Source organism: Cyprinus carpio, chromosome B19, assembly GCF_018340385.1.
Source record: "Cyprinus carpio isolate SPL01 chromosome B19, ASM1834038v1, whole genome shotgun sequence".
NCBI lineage: Eukaryota > Metazoa > Chordata > Actinopteri > Cypriniformes > Cyprinidae > Cyprinus > Cyprinus carpio.
In genome coordinates this window covers 7,534,909-7,555,884 of record NC_056615.1, presented here as the reverse complement: position 1 = coordinate 7,555,884, position 20,976 = coordinate 7,534,909, and the positions used below count along the sequence as shown (strand labels likewise).

Here is a 20,976-nt window from a genome sequence, read left to right as displayed (position 1 = left end):
TAATATCAATATTAATATTGTAAACACCAGGGAATTTTTGATGAATAGAAAGTTCAAATGTACAGCCTTTATATGAATTGTTTTTGATCAATTTGAAGAAAAAAGTGTTTATTTTTTAAACCAAAAAGTTCTCTCTGACTCCAAACTTCTGAACAGTAGCGTAAATAATCAAAATATCATATTATATTGGTATATTAAAGGGATAGTTCAACCAAAAATGAAAATTCTGTCATTAATTACTCACCCTTTTGTCGTTCCAAACCTGTAAGACCTTCATTCATCTTCAGATAAAGGTATTTTGATTAAATCTGAGAGCTCTCTGACCCTCCCATAGACAGCAACGCAACTGACACTTTCAAGACTCAGAAAGGTAGTAAGGATATCATTAAAATAGTCCATGTGACATCAGTGCTTCAACCATTATTTTATGAAGCTACGAGAAAACATTTTGTATGCAACAGAAAGCAAAAATAATGATTTTATGCAAAAGAAAACAAAAATAATGATTTTATGCAATATTTTCTTCTCTTCCGCAGAACGCTTAAATAATACGATTGTTTTTTTTTTTTGTTTTTTTTTTTACCCTTCTATGATTTTTTTATTGTAACGGTAGCAAACTCACAGGAGCTGTCGGGTGTTAATTTGCACTTTAACATTCAAAGTTTTACAGTACTAAGTGGCTTACTTAATGTGGTGTACTAAAAAATTGCTAAATAAACCAGCAGACAATGCACTTACAGAACAGAATGTTATTTTGACAACTTAAATTATTACACAAAGCAGCAAGTCATCTGTAAACAAAAAAAAAACAAAAAAAAGCAACTCTTAATTTAAAACTAGCTAATTGAGGCAAAAAAAATATCGGAATATAATAGCAAAGACCCCAAAGGTAGGCTAAAGCAAATAATGTTGAACTTTTATCAGTACCAAGTTTATGAAACATAAAAGCATTAAAAAAAAAAAAACACTGCCCTTTACCCACTCTTCATCTATAGTGCACATTTTTTAAACACTTAAAATATTCTGAAGCCTATGCAGTAAAATTCACTTCAAAGATTCACTTTTCATTAAATGAAATGTCTATTATAACCAAGAGATGGTAGCGGAGGATCACTCACCTGGGCTGCGTTTCCCAAAAGCTTCGTAAGCCTAATAAGTTCATAAAAATGATCGTACGACTGATCTTAATATTGCGGTCTGTTTCCCAAAAGCATCGTAACTTAAGTAGCACTTGAAAATCATCGTAGATCTACGAGTGCTCTGGAGTAATCGTAAAGCCCAAAGTGCATCATAAGAAGACATATTTATGTGGTCACCTGCAGGAAAATCGGCAGATTACACCTTTAAGTTTATTCAAGTGCAATGTGATTATAATATAAGGATTTGATGTTACTTTATTGTACGCTCTTAAGCGCCAAGATCAATCATTATTGGGAAACCCAGCTCAGTTGCCATTTCCTCATTTTTGTCTTGCTTTTGGATTTATTATAAAATGACTATTATACCAAATATTACTATTTTCTATATATTTTTGTACTTTTTCTTTTTTTGCACTACAGTATGAATAAATAAAGTAATTATTAATGGTATAATAAAATACTTAATGCATTACTATTTAATTATGTTTAACTGTAGAAGCTGCTAAATATATTCAGCCAACACAGACTTGTTACTGCTGTAAGTTTGTTACTCTGAATATACTCTGCATCACTTCATGCACAGGTTTTTTTTTTGACATCTACTTGTCAGATGTTTTGCACGTTATCACTGTCAATCATTGCAATGACTCGCAGAACAATTTAGCGCATTCACTCGCGTCATTTTTTTCACTCGCGTTTGTCATTCCTGAAGCAGTATTCGTGGACAAATAAAACCTTTATATTTTAAATTGATTATGTGAGAAACCTTTTTTCTTGTTATAATGGGAAGATCTGCGAGTGTGTAGAGCTCCGTAAACCTGTGAAAACAATTAGTTCAGTGTGAATTCTGACTAACCAGTAAACACCTCTGATCTGATTCTGAACTGATTTGTGCACGATGCTTTGCTATGGAAATAATAAGATGATATGTATAGATTATTTGGGGGTTGTATAATTACCATTGTCCATTGACACAATATATAACAAAAAAAAATCAAGCTGTACTCTTGGGGGCCCCCTGGTGGCCACAGGGGCCCTAAGCAGCCGCTTAGTTCGCTTATGCCTTATGCTCTGCATTGTGGTACATTTGTAATTGCGTAAAACTTCATAAAATTATGGTTGAAGCACTGATGTCACATGGACTATTTTAACGATGTCCTTACTACCTTTCTGGGCCTTGAACATGGTGGTTGCATTGATGTCTATGGGAGGGTTAGAAAGCTCTCAGATTTCATCAAAAATATCATAATTTGTGTTCTGAGATGAACAAAGGTCTTACAGGTTTGGAACAACATGAGTGTGGGTAATTAATGACAGAATTTCATTTCTGGGTGAACTATCCCTTTAATATAATCTAAATAAACTATATTGCTCTGTTTGTTTTAGTGGCCCAACACAGCAACATTGGCTCTATCAGTAGTGAGAGGTGAAGTGATTTGGGAAGGAACAATGATAAGGACGACAAGGATGTTTTGAAAACCTGTTCATTATTTTTGTCTCTGTTTTGTCTTTTAGGTGTCGTTTATGGCTATAAGGGTTTGCTGCTCCTTCTGGGTATTTTTCTGGCTTATGAAACCAAATCTGTGTCTACTGAAAAAATAAACGATCATCGAGCTGTTGGGATGGCCATCTACAACGTCTCTGTGAGTCTGTTCGTCTTTTTATACTTATCCCTCTGGACATTTTAAGAGCGCCTTGGGTGACATTTGAAATGTCAGTCGTCCCCCAAATTTTGTCCAATTAAAAGGTAGAACTGTTCGGCTGACGTGACTGAAATAGCACCGCAGAGGGTTTTTTTCCTTTCGTTGCTCAAGCTTAGTTGGGAGTCGGCATGTGAATTGGACTCAGCGTCCGTCTATAGCTGTTGTGTGTCACAACACACTCATAAGCAGTAAGAACATGCCTGGAGCTCTTCAGTGTGGCTCTGCTAGATTTGATGGAAGTGAAGTGTCTGAGCCTGCCATCTCGAATGCTGTCCAGGACACAGAGCTTTCCAGAGGACAGGGAAGGGGTGGGAAAAGAGCTTCCCCTCATCACTTGGAATAAGCATGCACGTCAGTTTGACATTACTGGAGCTCTAAAGTAGTTAGAAAACTCAAGTAAAGTGGTCCCTCAGTAATGTTGAAAGTTGTTTGTTTTTGCACATCATCTCGTCTGTTCCGCTTTAGCATTTCAGTGCTGCCCCAAGGCTCACGAGTCAGGAAAGCAGCGCGTACCACACTGATAACACACTCAATGTGGAGGGTAAATACATGGGAATCTACTTTCATTTGCCATAAAGACTTCTGGTCTGTTTTCTGTGGTGAAGGTCAATTGGAAATGAAGCACAAAGCTTTTGTCCATCAGCTTTTTCATTGTAAGCTTTTAATTTGAAGCAGTGTGTCTCTCTTCATCTCGGCCTCCAAGGATTATCCATTATACACTAAACCCAATTTAAGCTCAAATTGAGGGAGAGACTTTAGATCAGCAAGGGGCCGAATTTTGCATTTTAATCTTTTCTCTCTCACTCTCTTTTTTCTAACTCACTGGCCGACTCCTGGTCCTTAGTAAATGCCCATTCTGCTAAAGAAATGATTTCAGATGCCATCTGCCATCACTTTATAGTCTTTCAGCTGTTCGGAGGACAATAATAAAGACAAGAGCGCTGCAGTTCACAGCAAACTGATAAGATTTATTCAATTCAGATTCTGAGGACTAGTTTGACACCCGAATCAAGAAACAGAATGTATGGAGGTTTTTAAAATATTATTTATTTTGGAAGAGACCATGTACAATATTAAACATAAATGTTTTAATTTGATTGGCAGGTCACCATTAATAACCTCCTCTTAGTAAAATAACATAGAACTATTTCTGCATGATGCATACAATATATATTCTGTCATCATTTACTCCTCAAGTTGTTCCAAACCTGTTTTTTTTCTTCTGTTGAACACAAAAAAAAAAAGATATTTTGAAGACTGGGAAACCAAACAGTTTCTGGTCACCATAGACTTCCATAGTATTTATTTTCTTCCATACTATAGAAGTCAGTTGAGATCAGCAGCTGTCCAATTACCCACACTCAAAATATTGTCCTTTGTGTTTAACAGAAGAAATTAACTCATACAGATTTGAAACAACTTGCGGTTGAGTGAATACTAACAGGATTTTCTGTTTTGGCTGAATTATCTCTTTAACGGTCAATATATATTCATTATCTTAAAATTCTTCTTTCGTGTTCCACAGAAGAATTGAGAGTCATATGGGTTTGAGCATGACTGAATAATGACAGTACTAATCCCGTCATCATTTACTCACCCTTGTGTTGTTTCAAAGACATATGACTGTCATTCTTCTTTGGAAGACGAAAGAAAATATTTTAAAGATCGACTTGCTGCTCGTTTGTATTCAGGATTCACTTACTGTTTGCATTATTTAGCATTGTCATGCATTTTAAGCTAAAAGCGTGCAGGTTTTCATACATCATTACTGCTCTGTCATGGGGTGATTCAGATGGGCTCTGTGAAAGCCGTAGGCTACTGCTGAGAGTCCAGTTGTAAACCGCTTTGATTTAGAGAGTGCTTTGCACTTTTTGCCCTGTCCAAATAACTAATGACCCTGCAAAAAAACAGCACCTCTGTTGATGCCAGACAACATTTTCTTTTTGTTAGCCTGGATAAGGTTTTACTGGTTTTGTGAGAAATGACTGACTGATGATCAATATTTATTGAGTCATGCTTCTTTCTCTCCTGGCTTCTGTTCTCCTCTCCTCTGCCTTCAGAAGAATTTTTTTTTGTTATATGAACACATTATAAACGATCTTGTACATATATATAATCATTGATTTTTGCTACATTTCAATAGCCATTTATGCATATACTTTATTACTAAATGTTGAATGAATAGTCATTTATGCATATACTAAATTAATTGCTAAATGTTGTCCCATACCCAGACTTGCAATAAATTATAAAAATTATTTTTAAAAAAAACTGTGAAATTGTGAAATCATTAGAAACCATTTTAATATTTATTGTGTAATCGTTTAGAAGGAAAAGTCAAAGTAAATATAATTTGATAAATTTGTATTTGCCATAATTTCCTATCACAATATCTGTAAAATTATGCAAAAACTGTGAAAATAATAATTGTATGTATTTGGTATATATAAAATGCTAGCTATGTAATTAGTAATTTTATTCCAAAAATGTTTAAAATCAAATTTATAATGCAATACATTATGTAATTCATAATTTAAGAATTTAGAACATTGGTTCAAAAACATAATTTAGAATTTAGTCTTTTGATATTTATTATTTTAGTATTATTTGTATAATATTATGGTATTAATTATTATTTGATTAGATTTGCTTTCTCTGTTATTCACACACACATATATATATATATATATATATATATATATATATATATATATATATACATATTGATGTTTTTATTAAAATGTTTTTTTTTTCTTTAATTCATTTTTATTTTGGTAATTTCAGTAATTTTAGTACTTCAAATTAAGGCAACATTTCTCATTTTTGGTTGTTGAAGTTTTTCCTATAACATTTTATTATTTATTTTTAAACTTTACTTAATTTAATTTTATTATTTCAGTTATTGGAAACAATATTTTTTATAGTTTGACTTAACAGTAACAACACTGTTGGACGTGGTCAGTAGACAAACTGAAGAAATGAGGGGTGAGAAGTGTTATGTAAACATCCATAGCTGAAGACACTTGTACATGTGGTTCTTTGTCTCTGTTTCAGGTGTTGTGTATGATAACGGCTCCCGTCACCATGATTCTGTCGTCTAAGCAGGACGCCTCGTTCGCCTTCGCCTCGCTGGCCATCATCTTCTCCGTCTACATCACTCTAGTTGTCCTCTTCGTCCCTAAGGTACAACAGAAGATCATTTTCTCAAAACAAGAAGGAGCACTAATGTAAATATTGCATTACAGTGATGAATATTAATGATGGATATCTAGAGCAGAGTGATCAAAGAGGCGTGTAAATGTGTGACATATGCATCTCTCTCAGCGGTCTGCTCGTGAAATCTGAAAGCACACTGAGTGGCGATGTTATGGAGATGTGGTGCAATCAGTGTCAGCAGAGGAGACAGGTGTTATAACACATCTCAGGAGAAATGAAAAAGATGAAAGTAAAGACATAAAGTACTTTTGTACAACAGCCAATAATATGTATACACCTAAACCAGTGTTATTTTAGAACTATTTTTATACTATTACAGTTTTTATTAATATTTTAAATTAGCTTTTATTTCTATATTTTCAGTTATCATTTTAAATTTAGTTTAGTAATTTTATTTTCTTTTGTCATTTTTATTTAGTTTTAGTTAATAAAAACCCTGCGCCAGATCTTTTTTGCTGTATGCATAATATGTTTTCTTTCTGTTGCACCCTGATCACCTGTTTCATTTGGGAAAATGTGTGGAACAGTGTATCCCACAATGCACTTTACCCATCCGTTCTCAGTCGGAAGAATGAATTGAGAAATCCAAGCAATATCAGTCAACATTTATGAACCTTATCTCTTTGAATTATTCTTTAATTGGACTGCTAAGAGGCTCTCATATGGAAAACTAAATTGCAATTTTAAATAACAGTTTTCATTTCTAAGATAACAACACTGTGACTCAATAAGTATAGACTAATTTTATTTGAACTCATAATTGCTGACTGTTTTATTCTATATTTTTTGTTTTTTATTACTTTTATTATGTCTATTGTTGTCTGTTGCTTAACTTTCGCTTACTATTTTTAAAAAGTAGTACATAGAAGACTGTATATATTGTGGTATATTCTGTCAACATGAGTCTCGTCTGTAGTTATACCTGGTGTGGTGTGATTGTTTGTGTGTTTGGTGCAGATGCGGAGGCTTATCACTCGTGGTGAGTGGCAGTCGGACCAGCAGGAGACCATGAAGACTGGCTCATCCACAAACAACAATGATGAAGAGAAATCCCGGCAGCTGGAGAGAGAGAACAAAGAGCTGCAGAAGATCATCCAGGAGGTTCTGTGTCATCTTCACTTTGTCCAGCACACTGTTGAGGATGTCTGATAAACACCATACTGAGCACATTTCAGAACTGAATTGAGAATGCCTTTGATTTTTTTTATGCGAATGTGTATTGGGGTAGTAACAATGCAGAATTGTACTTGTTATTAAAGGAACACGAATTCAAGGAAAAGTATATGTGCTGTAAGTGTAGTTTTCAATAATACATTACATTTCATTATATGTATAATTCATTGTAATTTTAGGGACCATAGTGGAAAATCACTTCATTTTCCATGTACATAACTGATGCTCTTGAAAAGATCAGTGGTATAATGTATGCTACTTTCATTCCCGTTTGCCTTAATCTGAAAGTAAAAACACCAAACTTAGTTTCCAATGATTGTCTCTGCCTCAGATATTGAACACTGTGATCTAAGACAGGGTAATGCTCATGATAATCAGATAAATTGGATTTTGTGGATGGAGAACCTTAAGATCTGGTGACAATCATCAGATTTTAACATATGGCTTCCCTAAATATATTGTTCACTGTATTTTATATATTTATCTAATTTTCATGAAAATGATGCTGATATTACTAATATAGAATTGCCATTTCACCATGGCAAAAAAATAAAAATATTACCAAAATTAATGGAATATGGAAGTTGTAGTTTATTATCAGTACACTTGAGCCATGAAAGATCAATAGATTTTATGGATTCCAAATTTAATGTCAAAAATTATTTTATAAGTGATCTGAAAACAATGTGGTAGGTATTTTTTGGTGTTGTTTTGACAGCAATGAGCTTGTTTTAAAGAAACCTGATGAGGAAAAAGAAGGAGTCTACATAAGAAGGAGTAAATCAGCACAGTCAGAATTAATTGTGTAATAAATGCATTTTGTTGCATGCAATAGAAACTTATTTTAGCATCATTTATATACTATTAAAGTATTTTTTAATATTTTTATTGGTTTTCATTTTAGTTTAATAATTTCTTTCAGTTTTAGTCATTTTGCTGTGTTAGTTTAACTGTATTTTAATTCAGTTAGTCGCCCTCTTTAAGTTCTTATCTAATATTTATGTTTTATTTGATTTCAATATTATTTCAATTGATAATTTTTTTTTATAGTTTTAGTTAACAATAACAACACTGAAAGTCTTTGTATTATGATTTAGCAAAATCCTCTTCCTGTCATTCCAGTTCAGCGTCCTGCGGGACGTGTGGCCAGTTCAATTCGAATTCATCTTCAAAAGGAGCTCATTCTTAAATTCTCAAATTGCCCATATTCTGTCTCATACTAAAAATGTAATGAGAGCTGTGGCAGATTGTCACGTTTACTTTCATCTTCCTATTCTCAGTGGTTTTTATAACTTCACTGATAATATTTTTACGCTCAGTAGAAACTACTTTCTCATTTTGCCTCTTGTTTTCTCCCGACAGAAAGAGGAACGTGTATCAGAGCTGAGAAACCAGCTGTCAGAGCGACAGGCCCTGCGCTCCAGGAAACGCCCCACCACCTCCAATCAGAACCACAGCTCTCCATCTCTCCCCGCTCCTCAGAACGATCCCAGATCTCTCCTCCCGCCACCAGGATACCCCCTCCCTGCCTCCGACAAGCACTCCCTCCCTCCCACCTTCTCCAACTCCTCCACCCTCTACCAACCAGACGGCAAGATCAACCGCAACAACTGCCACCCCGGCCGACTGCAGCTCCTCTACAAGTGAACCTGGAGGAACTGGGATGAAATGCAAGCGGGGACTCAGCGAACTGAAAGGGGGGAGAAAAACAAGCTACCTTGATTCGCGGCCCACGATTTTCCCCATCTCCGCCCAGCAGATGGCCTTGTTTGTTCCTTTTGTTTCTGACACTTACTGTGATTCATGGGAGGTTATACACAGGAGGCTTGAGAATCTGGTTTTGATTGCATCATTTTGATGTGTCACCGTATTTGAAAACCACACATGCTATGAACCATTTCAATGTTCAAATGAGTAACCCTCAGCTGATTTAGACTCGGAAAATTGTGGACAAATGATGACATGCTAAAATCATCATTATTCCCTTAAAATACTAATATTTTGGAATCTATGAATATTATAATACCACAATTTTTCGATATGTTTTGCTTTTTTTGTTTATATTTCCTACAGTTCCTACAGTTCAATCAGGTTGTCTGAATATAAGCCATGACACACCAAGCTGACATCGGACAACGTCAGGCCATCGTAGAGCATCAGTCAGACTAGTTTTTGTGGTGTGTTCAGCACCGTTGGCACTATTCAGATCTATTGGGGGCTTTTTGGCCAATTAAGCATGTTGGATCGACATTCATTGAGAGAGAACTCTGATTGGCTGTTCGGTTTAAGAGAATAAAAGCAAAAGTCATGAATGCAAGCAAAGAAGTCAAGATGGCACAGACCATCAAATTTTTTGTCATCTGACCTGAACATCTAATAACCAAATATTTTCAAATTTTTCATCTGGATAAAAAAAACTGGTTTGTATATATGCAGTCTTAGTTCTGGTTCCCCTTTCTGAATGACAAATACAGACTATTGATACACGCAGTTGTTTTGTACCTGCTAGCTGGCCATTGGCTGTAGCCGTCGCAGTATGTTTAAGCCAGATGCGTCAACGTGAGGCAACAACAGTCAGCTTTCATTGCTGCTAGTTTGGTTTGGTGTGTCAAGGCCTTAAAGGGATAGTTCACCCATAAATGAAAATGAATTTATGTACTCACCTTCATGTCATTCTAAACCTGTGAGACCTTCTTTAGTCCATGTCACATGGACTGTTTTAATAATGTCCTTACTACCTTTCTTGGCCTTGAACGTGGTAGTTGCATTGCTGTCTATGCAGGGACAGAAAGCTCTCAGATTTCTTTAAAAATATCTTAATTTGTGTTCCGAAGACGAAAGAAGGTCTTATGGGTTCGGAATGACTTAGTAATTAATGACAGAACTTTCATTTTTATGTGAACTATCTCTTTAAATTTGAACTCTGAATCTGCATTAGAGAGACTGACTGATTCACACACATTTGTTGCAGTGTCAATCGCGATCACATTTTGATATCATGACACTGAATTGCAATATATGTATTTCGATATGTATCATATAGTGAAAATCTTTCCATTTTCATTACAGTCTGCCAAGTGCTTAATATGCAATCGCGAGTCAGTGTGGTAATGACATGGAACATTTTTTACATTTACATTTATTCATTTGGCAGATGCTTTTATCCAGTGCATTCTACAGTACGTCTAACGTTTACATTTTATCAGTATGTGTTCCCTGGGAGTCGAACTTTTGATCTTAGTGTTGCTGGCATCAAACTTGAACTGCGTTTGACTTCTGACCACTTCATATCCTGTTGTTAATCTACCAATTTTCCAATTTCAACATGACCTCATAAACATTCTTTTACAGCTGACAGTATTACTAAATGTCTTGTGACCAAGAACAACAGATTTATAGTTTTTTTTGCCCATTACCTCATTTTGAACTCCCTTTTTAGGGATTCCTGTTTTGCATCACAGACATGATACCTCAAATTGTGTAGTTTGTTAAAGAGAGGTGTGCTATTGCTTTTCTAAGTGATCAGACTTATGATTTTCACCAGGCAGGTGTGAAAATCCCATTAATTTACACTGAAGGAAGGACATTTTTGTAAGAAACCCACCAGTATACCTTAGCAACTTCATAGCAACACCCTGCCAATTTAAGGTGATTTTTGCTTGGACAAGAATCACTCATAATTCCTTTATTAAACAAAAAGTCTAGTTTAACAATAAGCTCCAATGATGTAATGAAATGATGCTGGCTTGCTTATAGCCAGCTTTTCTCCCAGAGCATGCTGGGATAATATATTAACTGTCACAAGCTATTGAAGTCGTTTAAAGTCTTTGTACAGAGGAGACATAATTTCATCACAGATTTGGTGGTTTTGTTTATATTAGATCCCCCTTGTCGCTGAAAGCTGCAGATTGAATCTCCCAGCATTCTAATGCAGTTTGCTTCTGAATGCCAGCTGCCATATTGAAAGCGTCACAGAATGCTGCTACTTTGCAATGCAGATAACATTAAAAGTGCATTGTGCAACCATCTTCATTGTGTGTTTGATACACAGCAATGAAAAAGATTTTTAAAAAGAGGAATTAGTTCATTAGTTGAGCATGCAATACGGTACTTTACTTGGACACGCACATTCACCCACTCATCAGCTGCTTTGTGTCACTCAAACCATGTTACATTTCCCTACTGTACGGTACAGTACAGTACATGATTACTAAACTGTATAAAGGAACTGTAATTCTTGGTCACCTCATCATGAATAAAACTCCAGTTTCCTGTCTGCAGCGCCCCCTAAATGACAGTCTTCAATGGCAGCTTTTCTCCACAGCTGTGTCTGTTTGACCCTCGTATACTCTTGCTTTATCTCGGTGTGTGCTGCTTGGATTCGTCAGCAGGCCTTTACAGCAAAGTTTCCTCGGTTTCAGCTGGACTATAAATGATTCATCTTGTCTGCTTCATTTCCTAATTTGTGGCTCTCTCAAAACTCTCTCATTTGGGGGGACGGGATGTACAGAAAAAAAAAAAAAACCCTACAGGGACTATGAGAGTCATTTGTCTATTCATAAGTGCTTGTGACAATAGCACATTGCTCATTATTTTTGAGAACTCCTGTTAATACCTCATAATATTTGGAATGTTGCTGCTGATTATGAAAAACATATATAGGCTGTGTTTGGAATAGCATGCTAGTATACTACCCTTAGTGTAGTATATAGTGTCCATACTGGGTACAGTATGTGGCAGGGTACCATATACCACAATGAAATCTCTCAAACTGCAATAGAGTGAAACATTCGGGTTCACAAAGTAAAAATCCTGTTCATATATATATATATATTTTTTTTAGGGAAATTAGATTTTTAATAGTAACTTTAAAACTTTAAAGACAGAACTACTATTTTGTTAAAGCCATCAGCCCATATTTTAACACATTTTTTAAATCATGCTTAACGGTGGAGTTCCTTGTGAAAAACTACATTACCCATGATTCTGCAGAGAATCTCCACCAATCAGAGAATTGTAACAAGTAAATTGCGCCAAAAGATCTCATGAAGCTCCGAAAATGATTTGAAGTCGTCATACAAAAAAAAGTCCCACTTGTGGTCTTCAGTCAAAAATGACAGACCATAGGAAATGAATGGGATATCTACAAAATCGCAAAAATCCTGAGAATTTTGGTGTGTACAATCTACAAATCTGACACAATGCAGAAAAAAAGTACACAGCAATGACGGGGTGAAACTCTAGAAACACGCACGTATACACAGACTTATACACACACACACCTATGAACTGGTGTGACTGTAACACAGCAAATAGCCTATGTAAAATAAAAGCAATAATTCAACTACAATGCAGTAAAAAAAGTGGACAGCAAAGAAGGGGTCACACTCTAAAACATCAAGAATGCCAAACAGACACACTCACTTACACACACTCGCAGACACACACAAACATACACAATTATACACATTCAAATGAATTGGTATGGCTATAGCCATATATCCAAAACAAGTCAGAAAACTGAAATAAGAGGTTGAAATCAGATCAAACCTAGAAGGATTAAGCTCTGATAAAACATTTCTGGTTGTTTATGTTACATTTTTATAGAATTTTAATATTTTGTGTAACAAAATGCTTTCTCTGTGTTCGGGTTTGACTGTAGTAATAATAATGCAAAAAGAGTATTAAAGTACAAATAAGTATTTATGTCTAAAAACAATTATAGAATTTATAGGCCTTTTATATAGAGCTGTATAGGAATATGTGGGCTAAATCATGGAATTCATGGCACTAATCTGGTTTCAAAAATGGGATTTTAAAGGAATTTATTTTATTAAAATTTATTTTATTTATTTTATTTTATGAAATACTGCATTCGTTGAAAAGTAATATATATATATATATATATATATATATATATATATATATATATATATATATATATATATATATATATATATATATTCAATGGGCAGAAATTTATAATTATTGCATAAATAGGAATTAGTGCCATGAAATTATATCAAAATACAAAATAAAAAATATTATTGAACAAAAATATATTACATTGATTTTACTGGGGCGCAAAAAAGTTACATTTCAGGTGTCCGTTCACTTTTGACCGTGAATATCACAAGTGTGACTCCCAAATGTGGAGCACCAGAGGGTTAATGCGTTTGTCATTTGCAGTGCTTCATGGGATTGTAGTTCTTTACATCTACACATTTGTCTTTTTGTCCAATTTTCAAATACCTCTTTTGCTTCAAACCAAAAATTGAAGCATGGAATTGTTGAAAAATGTTGTAATTCATCTCGTATCTGGTTGGTTTGGTTCATGACTTGTAACAAAGACTGTTTTTGAATCACTATGGTAAAAATGATTTGGAGAAATACTCCCAGAACCAATAAAGTTGGCAGTCACAGTTGCATTCTATGAACCAATATTAAATAATATTAAGAACCCAAAAGTTATATTTTGTAACTAGGCCTATCAAAATGCATATCAACCATATTTATTTATTGAATGATAACTGGACGCAGTTTACTGTTTGAAAGGTTTAGTATAGAATAATGCATACAGTTTGAGATACAGTGTATACTGGCAGTATAGTGCTATACTCTGCTGCAGTATACTAGTATTCCATTCCGAACACAGATGAAGATTGAACTGCATCATAAAGTCATTGGTTTGATGTGTCATAAGCACTTGTGATTGGCTAAATGGTGCTCAGGTGATTTACACAAACACTGATACAAGATGACTCTCCATGATGTTGTTTACATGAGTACAAACCCCACCATGGTGTTTATTATCGGCCTACTGTAATATTTCATTCATCATTTCTTGTCAAATGGTGGTTCAATAATAATCATGATAGTGATGTTCATGCAGACAATGATATGCACAAATGTTAATTGTGTAAATGCTAAATGTACATGATAAATGTATTCTCTTGCACAAAGTATGAAGTATATAAAGTCAAAGGTATTCGTATGTGGTATTGAAAATATATTTGTATTTGTACTATGATAGATTCTGTACAACGCTATTGGACTGGTGTCTATGGTGAAATAAATGTAGTTTTTGCTACATTTTTTAAAACTCTTCATCTCTTCAGTGGTTTTTGTGTTTGATGAGTCACGTTGCACTCACAGAATCTACTACATTCACTGTGTGAATATGAGAAAACTGATATAATAAAAGAATATGATGTGACATCTGATAACATTTCAGTGGAAGTCACAGTCTAAGGGGATTTCTAGAGTTAATGTCATTTCGATTAAAACTTGTTAGAGATATATTTAGAGCATTGTTTGATGCTTTTTCTGTTTTCCAAACAAGTCTTCTTCATTTTAAAATATGAGTGGCACTTCTAGTTTTGAAGAACTGAAACAAACAATTCTAAGTAATAATGTTGCACTACAAATAATCAGTGTACATCAGTTTGACTGAATGAGCTGTACATTTTCTGTCATTTTAATTTCTCAGGAAAATAATTTAACGCTGGGGGTTTTATTTGTGACATTGGTATCACAAGATACAATGTGTGATGAGCAGGCTTTTTTGTTTGTTTGTTTGTTTGCGACAATATACAGACAAGAAGACAACAGACACTACACTTTTTAATGGATGATATCCCATGAATAATTCATGATTGGGGATTTTGTGGCCTAGTGGTTAGAGAGTTTGACTCCTAACCCTAAGGTTGTGGGTTCGAGTCTCGGGCCGGCAATACCACGACTGAGGTGCCTTGAGCAAAGCACTGAACCCTCAACTGCTCCCCGGGTGCCTCAGCATGAATGGCTGCCCACTGCTCCGGGTGTGTGTTCACGGTGTGTGTGTGTTCACTGCTGTGTGTGTGCACTTTGGATGGGTTAAATGCAGAGCATGAATTCTGAGTATGGGTCACCATACTTGGCTGTATGTTACGTCACTTTCACTTCAATGCTCTAAAAATCTCTCATTTTCTCCCAAATCCTCACTCTCACGCGTGCTTTTAAACACCATTTCTCCCTTTTGTACTTCTAATCTTTATTAGCAAACATCATTTGTTGTCTTTAAAAATGAGGGAAAGCACTTCCATCCATGTTCCAGTTATTAAACATTTTTGGTCAATGCAACATACATTTAACGTTATGTAATTATTCACTTCCATGTGTTACTACTACTTTGCATGTCTGTAATATTGTGGCAGGGGTTGTCTGTTGAAAGTAATTTGTTAATACTTTCACACTTTTAAGTTTCCTTTTGATGTCCCCAACAACCTCTACAGTGGCTTTTAACAACTTGTTAGCATAGCCTTTTTCAAGACGAGTAAAAGCTTTAAAAAAGTCATAAAGGTGTTTTACTGATGTAGTTTATGTGGTTGAATAAAGTGTGAAAATAGCTTGAGCTTGTGTTCACCACAGACCTTATTTCAGGCACTTCACCAAAAACCCCACTCATTTCAACCAGAATTGCTAAAATGTTGTTTTGGCCTACAAAAATGCATCATCATTGTTGAATTGTGTTTTATTTTATTTTTGTATTTTTTTTTTTACTCTTATTGAATTCAACCTTTAAACTAGTTCAATGGCAGTTGCTAATTGTTTACAGTTCAACAGAATTTACTCATAATTTGCACAAAGCGTCTTGCCCTGACCTGAGATTTATGGGAAATACTCATGTACGGAGTAGACAATTCAAACTTTGAGTTAAAAAGCAGCATTCACAGTTAACTCTCTCTTAATAGATGCTGATTGATTTTTCAAGCACATATCTATAAAAACACAGCATTACTATTAGTTGAGTATGAACTCCAACTGATATATGATGGCAGATTATAGCTGTAAGCAAATTAAAATTACACCCATAATAAAGCCTACACATTATCCCTCAATGCCTCAAACACAAGTTTTTCCACTGTATTATGTCACAAAAACCCTCTGATTTTATGCTCCTTAACCACTGTTGATTAATAAGAGTAACAGATAGGCCTGAAGTAACCACAAAAAGGCCCACTCTACATAAGTGTTCCCTGGAGCCTGACATGGTGGTGTGTGTTAGGGAGTTTCCCCTCACCGAAAGCACACAATTTTCTCTGTAGTGTCAGCGGAAACGTGCACATGGAGGGGTTTGCAAATGCATGACTGAAATGCAATTTCCCTAGTACCCTGCTTTCTAATTTTAAATACAAATATCCTGAGGACTGAGGGGACTATAGTTTTGCAGAGATATTTCATCACAGCCGATGTTTCCTCTGCAGTAACGTCTGCACAACCAGTGTTTATACCCTTTGCTCTCTCAGTAGCCTAATATCAGAACCCAAAACAAAGCTGATTAAAAGGAAGGTGGAAACTGCAGAGAAAATGCAAATTACACATCAGAATTACATAGAGGCAGTCAGATTTATTACATGTTTGAATTTCATTACAAAACCAGTGCAGTAGTTTTTCATATTCTCGTTATTTTAATAAATAGTTATATAAATAGGCTACACATAAATACACAATACTGACATTAGCATTACACGTTCATTTAACATAAAAATGAACATGTAATGTAATTTACATGGTTTTTTTTTCTTAAGTATATAAATATGAGACTTCCTAGTTAAATAAAGGTAAATAAATAAATATAAAAAAGTTGAATTGCTTTAATTTAGGATTCATGGAAACAAGCTGAAAATGGCCATGATTTCCCCCACTGATAACTGGATCCCTGGATCTGAGCCATAAAAATACAGATTTCGACCTGTTTTAATATAAAACATGGAGTAGGGGTCATCTCAGTCTTATCATTGCATTGGAAGTTCAGCATATTGCTTTCCTCACCACAGGTTTCCATTGTTTCCTTACTTTTCAAGTTTTGCTTGACGTCGTGCTACACCGTAAAAAAAAAAAAAAAAAAAAAAAAAGGAAAATGTACTGTTTTTTTTTCCTGCCAGGACATTATCCATTAATTTGACATACAAGTCTAAAACACGGCGCAATGCAGTGCAAAAAAATAAATAAATAAAAACGGAAAGTTTCTTCATATAAATAGGTACAGTACAATGTGTCCTGGTTTTTTTTTTTTAGAGTGCTTATCATAAAGCAAACACCCCAAAGAAGGTCTTTCCGTTTTCGCTCTCGACGCGGGGCAGGAGTTCTTTGGTGGTTTCGGTGCGCAGCCTGTCTCTGGCTCGCAGGTTGAAGGCCGCTCCGAGGTAAATGGTGTTGTACCACAGATCTTCAGAGTCAGACGCGTGCACGCAGGCGGAGCGGATCGCGCTGAAAAGAGGCTTGTAGCTGCCGTAGGACTCAGAGTAGCGCAACACTGCGTGGCTCATATGCACGACGTCTTGGTCCTCAGTCACGTCATGCTTGCAGCTGATGTGGAAAGACACCTGGCTGTAGACGAAGTAAATGCCGTCGTTAGGAATGATGATCTCTCTGTCCACTAATTCCAAGCCACCTGAAACAAAAGCCTGGTCCTGGTTCTGTTTCCAATCTAGGTTGTCCTTACACACGTCAGAGTCATATGCACCTAGAAGAGAATACACACAGAAAAAACAAGGCCTGAGTCTGTGCTTCTCAATAGGCTTTTGCTACAGGATGCAGACATCAAGTGACGAACTTAATAAACTGTGCCATAATGGCTTATTTTATGGTCTTGGTGAATGCAATTCATAAAATATGCAAGTAGATAATACATTTTTTGCATTTGACATTGCCTAACTTAACGTTAATTCATATATTATAAACAAACAGTAGTACCCTATAGGCTATGTATACAGTAACACTGAATTAATGAATGCTGTAAAAATAGTTGTCCATTCAATTACGGACACATTACATTGAATGTGTACATTAATGTTCTTAAAATTAATTTGAATGTCTATAAATTTCAATATTTCGTTGTTTTGGCAGGTGCCATACAAACCTCAGTGTTCGTGAAAGTGTGTATCAACTGGAATCAGGGTCATATTTTCTCTTAATTTGTATAGTTTGTATAATATTCAAGGATGAGAGCATTTCATGCAACCAACAATACTGGTGTGTATAACTCATTTCTAATTGACAGATGAATTTGTGTAGAATTATAGTAGAGTTTGACTGCTATACAGTAACTTTGGCCTTTGACTAACAAAAACAGACACATTTTAAACTGTACTTATTTCTAAAGTAGTGAAATCTGACACATAATTGTTTACCCTACAGTTTTAGATACATAACCAAGTGATTAAAGTTTTGGCAATCTTTTGACTTCATACAATCACCCCTAAAAGTATTTGGACTCTTGCAATAATATATATATACATATATATATATATATATATATATATATATATATATATATATATATATATATATATATATATATATATATATATATATATATATATATATATATTGCAATAGTATATATATATATATATATATATGTTTACAGTTCATTCACCAGTGAATCAAGTTTACCTGTTAAATGGATGGCAACCTTGGAAGTGACATTTTCTTTTGAAAGATGATCTCTTAATGTGAGCCTCAGTGCTGATGGGGAAAGACACAAAATAACTCGTATAAGATGATTTAGTTTGACAGAAAATCACATTATCTGATATGAAACTGAGAGTCTGAACTCACCATTTCCACCTTCCTGATTGTTCTGAGACTAGAATGAACAAGAAATGTAACAATAAGTACACAATAACACACAAATATGTGGCTGAAATGGCATATTTCGAATGCCGTGCATGTTGGTTGTGGCTTAGGATAGTCACCTTGTTGAGCGTGAAGCAGACAGCAGCGGCGGCACACAGGGCCACAGCCAGCAGGACCCCACACACCCGCCAGACGCCTGACTTCCTCCTCGACACCATCACCTGTGGCAAGGGCAGCGCTCCTTCTTCAAGAAACTGATTCTCAAGATCCATCATCGTTGTGTCTGTTAGTAAGTTCAGCTATGTCCGAATACAAGAAACTGCAGCCTGTCAGTACACTTTTAAATGCCCTTGTAAAGTCTCCTCAGCGCAGTTTAACACTTCAGTGTTTTGCTCGGTTTCTCTGTCAGTGCTGTGCTCAGAAAAGCTGGTTATTCTTTCTTTTTATAAGCAGAGAGACTGCAAGACCAGGGGAAACTCCAGTGATGTCAGAGTGTGGAGAGAAAAAAAGAGCAGTAGAGGGAGCCTGAGAGGAGAAACCATGAGACACCCACACAGATAGACGCACACCCACTTACACTCACAAAAGGGAATTACTACCACAAAAATAAGCCATTTGTTGTATGGACCATTATTTACAGATTTGTGACATCGTATCACTCTAAAAATAAAGATGATTCTATGAAGAACCTTTGACTTTCATAGAACTTGTTCACTGCACAAAGGATTCTTTACGGTGGAAAAAGGTTCTTTAGATTTTTAAAATGTTCTTTACACTAAGAAAAAAAAATGCTTCTTTTAAAAACTGTTTACTGAAAGGTTCTTTGAGGTTCTTCTACCCATTTGGAACCCTAATTTACATTTATTTCATTTATTTTGGATATCAGTGATGTATGCATTTTTATCATTTAATCATACATGTTTATATAGGTCTAATTTTGTTAATGGAGAATTTGTGGTTAATTCAGATTTTAGATTTGCATTTTCATTTCAAGACCTGTGGGTGAAGAACACAAAAGGCCAGCATGTTGTTACTGGTGCTTTTATTATTTAATTGAATAATTATTAGAATTCATTGAGGTATTGCATAATATTGGATAATATTTCCAAAAATGTTATTTCAAACGTCATTATTCATATAGGTTAAGTGAGTAAAATCATTCAATCTTAATTTATGGTATATCATATTTCTACAGTCCCTTCAATTTAGGATATAAGCCTATACATAGTTTATTGAATTATGTAATTCAGAATATAATCAAGAAGTGTCTCTTTCACTGGTATTCTGTTTGATTTCTCTGTAAGTATTCAACCAAATTATACAGTGCACAAATTTATAGTATTTTACAATAATGGCACCCTTTTGTAATAAATCATTAAAAGTAATCACATTTATTTCACATATTCTGAAAGATATCATATGACAATAGAAAGAGGCTTTTCCTTCTCTTACTCAGAATAAATCAAAAAGTTTTGAATGGATTTTTCTCTGTTTCTTGCAAAATTCTGCTGTCTCTTTGCTGTTTTTTCCAAACTCAGTCCTCCGATGCAAATGAGAGGTGAACGATGTAATTTCCTCTTTTTGTGTGTGTGTGTGTTCATCATGACATGATTTAAAGCGCACAAAGAAATAAGTGCTTTTGACATTTTTATAGGCCTCACAGCATGAGTGTTTGTGCTAGCAGAGGAATTATTCTGTCCATTTATCTCAGACAATGGCTTTTCATGCAGGTCTTACTACATCAATGTTTTGATGACTTTGGGGATGTTAGTGTAGCTCTGCTTACTGCTCGACAGGTACACGCTTGTAAAAGCACAAACACAGAATAGCAACAGAAAGTTTGACTAGGTTATGTCACATCAAAACAGAAAAAAGCTTCTGCATGTAAACAATGATTCAATTTAAAAGTTCTTAAAACGTTTGGCCAAAATATATTTTAAATACATGCTAAATATATGTTGTACACAGTGAAGCTCAATAAAACATTTCAATTGATTAATATATATATATATATATATATATATATATATATATATATATATATATATATATATATATATATATATATATATATATATATAATATATATATATATATATATATATATATATATATATATATAT

The 20,976-nt window shown here is 34.8% G+C and overlaps 2 protein-coding genes across 3 annotated transcripts in view; one reads left to right on the top strand and one right to left on the bottom strand.

Annotated features, from left to right (window-relative positions):
* Positions 1 to 9,971, top strand: part of LOC109063460 (gamma-aminobutyric acid type B receptor subunit 1-like) — a 130,604-nt gene extending 120,633 nt beyond the window's left edge. For both annotated transcript variants that reach the window (XM_042745955.1, XM_042745954.1), the window contains exons 21-24: positions 2,655 to 2,782; positions 5,897 to 6,025; positions 7,016 to 7,159; positions 8,594 to 9,971. In XM_042745955.1, coding sequence (XP_042601889.1) covers positions 2,655 to 2,782; positions 5,897 to 6,025; positions 7,016 to 7,159; positions 8,594 to 8,878 — 686 coding nt within the window. In that variant the 3' untranslated portion in view covers positions 8,879 to 9,971. The remainder of the gene's footprint in view (positions 1 to 2,654; positions 2,783 to 5,896; positions 6,026 to 7,015; positions 7,160 to 8,593) is intronic.
* Positions 9,972 to 16,599: 6,628 nt separating this feature from the next.
* Positions 16,600 to 19,263, bottom strand: LOC109063472 (tumor necrosis factor). Its single transcript, XM_019080543.2, has 4 exons — positions 18,973 to 19,263; positions 18,836 to 18,863; positions 18,671 to 18,742; positions 16,600 to 17,738 (listed from the first exon to the last, which is right to left on the bottom strand). The coding sequence occupies exons 1-4, from the start codon at positions 19,126 to 19,128 to the stop codon at positions 17,299 to 17,301; spliced, it is 696 nt and encodes a 231-aa protein (XP_018936088.1). The 5' UTR covers positions 19,129 to 19,263; the 3' UTR covers positions 16,600 to 17,298.
* Between the last annotated feature and the right edge of the window lie 1,713 nt (positions 19,264 to 20,976).